The 6,631-nt window shown below is 55.0% G+C and overlaps 1 protein-coding gene across 1 annotated transcript in view; it reads right to left on the minus strand.

Annotated features, from left to right (window-relative positions):
* Window positions 1–6,262, minus strand: part of CASTOR2 (cytosolic arginine sensor for mTORC1 subunit 2) — a 55,174-nt gene extending 48,912 nt beyond the window's left edge. The window contains exon 1 of the mRNA XM_082670486.1: window positions 6,079–6,262. Within this exon, the coding sequence (XP_082526612.1) occupies window positions 6,079–6,191 (113 nt within the window). The 5' untranslated portion in view covers window positions 6,192–6,262. The remainder of the gene's footprint in view (window positions 1–6,078) is intronic.
* Between the last annotated feature and the right edge of the window lie 369 nt (window positions 6,263–6,631).

Below are 6,631 nucleotides of genomic sequence, written 5' to 3' on the forward strand. Positions count from 1 at the left end.
TGCCTGGCCTGTCTTCTTTCATCCCCAGCACCTCTACCGCCTGACATCTCCCTATTCCACCCAGACTCAGCTCACGGTGCCACCTCTTCTAGGAAGCCTTACTTGCTTGCAGCTGTGGGATGCTACAGCATTTTGGCTGCCCCTTTCAGAGCCCTAAAGGCCTTGCGTCCTTGGTGAGGTACCTGGAGGGCAGTGACACAATCTCCGCGTCCAGAGTGTGACTGTATGCACGTGAGAAGCCTTAGAAAAATCCCCTAACCCTGGGCTTTTCAAACTCTGCCTCCGCAGACTGTCACTGACCAGCTTAAAGGGCATTTTCTCTCTCAGCTAATACTTACTGGAGTTTACAGTGGACCAGGCTCCATTTGAAGTGCTGGTCATGGTGTGTCTCTCTAAGTCCTCACAACAACCTAAGCAGTGGACATGATCACTATCCCTGTTTTAGAAACTGAGCACACAGAGAGGTCAAGCATCTTGCCCAAGGTCACACCACCAGGATGTAGGGGTGCTGGGATTCCATCCCAGGTGCCGGGTCCCAGGCCTTAACTCCCCTGCCAGCCTGTCTTTCTCTAATGCAATCAAACAGTGGCTTCAGCCCCATGCACTCAAGAAAACAGTGGACTCTGAATGGACTTTTTGCAACTTTGAGCTTTTCTCCTGTAAATGCCTCTACCCGAGACTTGCAGACTGCGGGTCTGGCCCGAGTGGGCAGTGTGGGTTGCTGTGAGCACGTGCTTACTGCATATCACTTCGGTGCTTTTTCTTGCCAATCAAATGAGATGGACTTTCTGGACACAAGCATTTCACAGGCAAAAAAAAGACGGTGCTGCAGCTTCCTGTCACCTGAACTTGCATTTCAGGATAATGATCTTGCCCCTGCCCCCGCTTCATTGCCATGGACTCTCAGTGACACCTCTGCTTAGTGGCCCCTGGGGAGTGGGTGTCCAAACCGCTGTGATTTTAGACCTGGCTGAGTGGTCTAAGGACAGGTTCTGCGACCACACTTCCTGGGTTCAAATTCCAGCTCTGCCACTTCTGTGTGTCCTTGGGCACTCAAGGTCCTCAGTTTCCTCATCTGAAAAATGGGGACAATCCAGCTCCAACTTTAGAGGGCTGCTGTGAGGATTAAATGAACTAACAGATATATGGTGCTTGGAACAGTGCCTGGAATGTAGTAAATGCTTTGTAAGTGTCAGCTATTATTGTTGTCATTGTTGTTTTTACCGTACACTTATTAATTATTCCCAGTTTTCCCTTCCGGGGTTGCGACAGCAAACTGGGGTCCCCAGGGAGCCCCACCTCCCAGAGGCCACAAGCTTCCAGGCAGCCGGCCCCAGCTGCAGTGGTGGATCCTGAAGAGTTCGTGATAGTCTCATTTCCTGTAACTGTGACTGGTGGAGGAATGCTCATGGGCCTAGTTCTGACCAATGAGATGAGAGTCTGTGTGTGAGAGGGTGTGTTCCCAGACAGGTTTTCTCATAGACCCTGGGAGGCAACAGCCCTTTCGCTTCCCTGAGTCCTTGCCACCCTGTCCTGTGACTGCCCATAATGCCTGGAGCTGCCCCAGCCATTCCACAGAGCCAAAGAGAAAGACCGGGCCCTTGATGACATCACCAAGCCTTTAAGTTACCAACCCTCAAACAGCCCGATTCATGACCTCATCGTGCAAAGTTCATACTTCTTATTGTTTGGGCCAGCTTATTTGCAGCCCAAAGGAGCCTGCTGAGAGTCCACGGTTGGTCACATTACATCTTTTTGAGATTAAGCCCATCATACCAGAGGAAGGGTCTGAGCTCAGCTGTGCTCTCAGGGAAGACTTCCTGGAGGAGGTGAGGCTAAAATGGAATCTAAAAGGAGGAGCAGGTGGACAAGGGGGGTAGGGCAAAGAGCAACATTCCAGGCAGACAGACAAAGGCCTGAGGCTAGAGACACTATAGCGTGTGTGTATGCACGCAAATAATCTCTGTGGCTGGGAGCCATGTGAGATGAGACTGGAATGGTGGGGTGGGCTGCGGCGGGGCCCTCGGCCAGGCTACAGAACCTCAGGCTATCACAGGGCGAAGCTCTGCGGTAGCCTTGATTTTGCTCAGCCAGGGTCTCCGCCTCCAGCTTTGTGTCTAGAATAAGTGTACTCAGCCTGCCTTCTGCCCCCTATTCCAGCTACACTCAGATGCTACCCCGAGAGTTGGGGCAGGGGCACTGGGCCTTGTTTCTCCAGGTGTGATTCAGCCTGCCGAGCCTCTTCCAGCCCCCAAGGCACTCAGAAAAGACTCTGGCTGGAATCTGGGTCACTCTGCACGAGTCAGACATCCATCAGATAGGCAGTTACTAAGTGCCTACAAAGCAGTGTGCTAAGCACAGCAGAGAAAGGACCTGGTTCAAATCCCAATCCTGTTTCTTCCCAGCTGTGTGACCTTGAGCAGGCCACTTTACTTCTCCAAACCCAGTGTCTTCATCTCTTTGGAACAGATGGTGAAATCAGTGGTAGCTCTGTTACCTCTGGTAATGGAAGTGGGGTCGGGGGAGAAGGAAAAGATAAAAAGATGCACAAAAAACCTCCTGAAAGTAAGGTTTGTAATCTAGGTGGTGGGAGAATAAGACAAGCAAACGATATACTGTTATGGAAAAAAGTTGAGAAGTGATGAAAGGTTAAGGGGAGGAAGCAGTAAGTCTAGATGGGAAGTGATGAGGGACATGCATTCCTGGCAGAAGATAAGGGCCACAGAGGCAGGGCAGAAGGGATGCAGAAAGATCTACAGGTTCCATCCTGTGCTCCTAAAGCTTTAGAACAGTACGCTGCAAATACAAGGGGTGGACATAACTGTTGAATATGGGTGTCAATGAACCTGTAATAGCAAATCTCTGAGCCTGAGCCAGAAAGATGCTGATTCAAATCTGGGCTCTACCACTTACAGCATGACCTTGAATGAGTCACTTAACATTTGAGCCTCAGATTCCTTCATTGCAGATTCCTTCATTCCACCTAATTCACAGAGTTGTACCGTGGCATATGCAGGATACTGAACTAAATCCTATTTTAAAGCCCTAAGATACAGTGCCACCTCCTGCAGGAAGCCTCCCAGGCTCCCTCAGGCGGTCCCCCAGATCCTGCTCCTACCCCCTAGGTACTTCCCTTCCCTGCTGTATTGTGATCGCCTCTTCTTCCTTTCCCACCAGGTTCTGGGCTTCAAAGAGGAAGAGGCAGGGTATCTCAGCATCTCTTGAACCTAGCTGCACCCGCACACGGAGTGGGCATCTACTGATGCCACATCCCTCCCCAAGCCTCCACCCAGGTAGACATGAGAGGGAGGAAGTGACTAAGTCTGCTGGGGGTGGAGGCAAGAGGGGTTCAGGAAAGTTTTGGGTGATAGCACTAGATCTTGAGGGTTGAATAGGAATTTACTGCTGGGGGGGTGGGAGGAGGAGGTTCCAGGGAGGGAGGGAGGGGGGAGAGAGAGGGAGAGAGGGGGAGAGAGAGGGAGAGAGGGAGAGGGAGAGGGAGAGGGAGAGGGAGAGGGAGAGGGAGAGGGAGAGGGAGAGGGAGAGGGAGGGAGGGAGAGGGAGAGGGAGAGAGGGAGAGAGAGAGAGAGAGAGAGAGAGAGAGAGAGAGAACTAAAGCAGGGAGGTGTGAAGGGAAGTAAATTGTGGGTCACACGGTATTTGCCAGAGAGTGACTAAAGATGAGAATTCTGGCTTCAGATCCCAAAGGGTCTCAAATGCCATGCTGAGGATTCAACCCTACAGGGAGTGACTGAAAACTTGTAAACAAGGCACAGTGACAAAAATGACAGGGCTATGGGCCACAACTTGGGGGCAGGAACTGATGGAAGGATCAAAAAAAGGACCAAAAGTTCTACCTGGATGACTGATCATTGAAAATTGCTTAAATAATATATCCACAGCCCGCTACCTCTTATACTTGCAGAAAAGCCAATTTCCACAATCATTCCATGCTACACACACACAACAGCTCTGTGAAACCTAGGGGGCCAAGTGGTGCTGTCTTCATTACAGATGGACAAAGGCAGAGCCAGAGAAGGAAAGGACCTTGCCACGGTCACACAGGCAATGAGGGGGCTAGTCACAACCTGAAGCCAGTGTCCTGGCCCAGAGTGCTGGGGAGGCAGGCCTTTGGCCACTTGACAAATGTGCTCAGCACCTTCTAGGGCTAGACCTTGCAGACATGGAGATGACCTTTGACCTCTGAGCCATCTTGAGACTGGACTGGTCACCTGGGCCTCAGACCAGCTGCCTCTTGCAAGAGTGGGAGAAGCAGGACCCACTGAGGGGTGCGGTTTCTGTGGTCAGACAGGTCAGCAGGGGCTCACCCCCAGGACAGGCCTATCTATGAGTCTTCCAAACTGGACCCTGGGCTGGGGGCTGGCAGAGGGCCAATCCCTCTGCAAAGGGAAAGGGGCAGAGGGAGTGGCCCTTTGCTGCCTTTCTAGGAAGCCCCCAAATGCCCCCTCCTCCCAGCACCCAGGCCCCACACAGCAGCAGCCTGAGTCATCATCCCGGTGGTTTGAATGGTAGCCGAGAAATCAGCCAGGGGGCTGCCTGGGGCTGACGGCCAAGGGTTGGAAAAACAAGGCCATTTTCTCTTAACTCCAGCCTTGGAATCTCAAGACAGGCTAGGGGGTGGGGAGCAGAGGGCAGGTAAATGCAGAATGGGTGGGTGTCAACAACCAGATGGGGCTGGGGTGGGGGGCGACGAGGAGGGGGAGGTTCAGAATCTGAGCTGTTGGCTTTTGTTTTCAAATGACCTGTTTAATAATTACCTTTGCAATCAAAGGAGCCAGGGCCCAGAGAAGGTGAGGATTCCAACCCTCCATACCCCAGCAAGCAGCCAGAGAAGAAAGTAAACAAGATGCCACTGGCTCTCATTCCATCTCGCAAACAATGGCGGGACTGAGCTGCCCGCTCACACACACACATCGAAGTGAGATTTCCAGGGAAGAACTTTAACAGGCAGATAAGAGGCTCGGACTGAATTATTTCCCCACATCCCAGGAGCTCCCCTGAACTCAGCACCCAAGAGGTGTTAGCCTAGGGTTCCGGCATTTTAACATTAACCTTGACCTGTAATTTATTCATTCATTTTGCAGAGAAGGAGAACTACCTCCGCCTCAACGCCCGGAAAACCCAGCCAGCAACAACTTCATCCCTTTCAACAGTCACAATGGTGGACAAACAAGGGATTTAAGTTACAGCGGCTAGCTTGCACTCACACTCCACTGGGCTAGGGCTCCTTAAAAAAACACCACTCTAATCCAAGCACCCACTGGGGCTCACAAAAGTCAGAACCTGACCGGCAGTGGGAAAAATCCAACTTGGTTTTTTTTTTTTTTTTTCAACCTCCCAAGGCCTTCAACTATTTTTCCTCCTGCAGCATCCAAGCCCAGCCTCAAGGCAGAGCCATAAACACGCCTGCTCCTCCCCCTTCCACGGTTCGGCAACCGCCCCCCCGCCCCCCCAACCTTCCCGGACCCAGAGGAGAAAGAACCACAGCGACCCTCACCCGCAGCCCCCTCCTCTGCCCTCCCCCAGCCGCCCGCGCCGGCCGCAATCCTCGTAAGCACCTTGAGATAAACACCCACTAATGATTTTATGATTTTCTGCTCTGGGTAGCCGCGCTCAGCAGAATCCCTTCCCCCCGCCCAGGCGACGGGGGCCGGCCCAACGGAGGGATTGGGGGATGGGGGGGCGTTAGTTTGTTTTTTTACACTGCCGCGTCTCCACACCTGTTTTTCATTCATTCATTCGTTCGTTCATTCATTCATTAGCGGATTCGTCACAGCTGCCTCCCCGGCCCTCTGGATCTCGGGGAGAGGATGGGAGGGGGCTAGGGTGGGGGAGACAGCGGCAGGGGTGCATCTTGTAGGGAGGGTCGGGGGGAAGGACCCCGTTGGAGGGCATTTTGGGTGGCTTTGTCAAACACAAGACAAGCGATGCGGCGGGGGCGGGGCGGGGGCGCTCCCCGGGGCTCGAAGTTGTTTTCCGAGCCGCGGCGGCGAGGACAGCCGCCCGGGTGCGCCTCTTTGTCTCTCCCCGGCCGGCGCCGCGTCCCCGCGCGCTCACCTGGTCTTGGAGGACAAGAAGGCAAGTTTGATCAGGCCGTAGGTGAAGAGCGGGATACTCTCCTTGGCGACGCTGGCAACTTGCAGCCGGTGCTCCAGTATGTGGAGTTCCATCGTCCGCCCGCGCTCCGCGGCAGCTCATCCGCGGGGGGCGAGCCGCGGCCCCCGCCCCCTGCACGCCCAGCCGGCACCAAGCGCCGCGGGCAGCCGGCCCGGTGACCGGGAGCTCGGCGCCGGGCGGCCGGGGCGGACAAAGGGGAGGCCCGCCAAGCCGCGAGGGGCCGCGGGCGGCGGGCGAGGGCGGCAGCGCTGGCGGAGCAGCAGCGCGCGGCGCCCGGCGCGGAGAGCAGCTGGTGTTCGCTGTAACAAACAACTTGCCACTCAAACGTCGACCCGCTGGGCATGCGCGGCCGCCGCGGGGCGTGCCGGGACTTGTAGTCGCGCGGCCCGGGCGCCGGCGGCCGCTGATGTCAGGGGCTGGGCGGCCGCCCTAGGGGCCCGCCCGATGCGCTGAGGGAAAATGCTGGAGCGCGGGCCCCCACGGGCCCACGGGG

The sequence above is a fragment of the Grampus griseus genome (assembly GCF_964374135.1).
Source record: "Grampus griseus genome assembly, chromosome: 14".
NCBI lineage: Eukaryota > Metazoa > Chordata > Mammalia > Artiodactyla > Delphinidae > Grampus > Grampus griseus.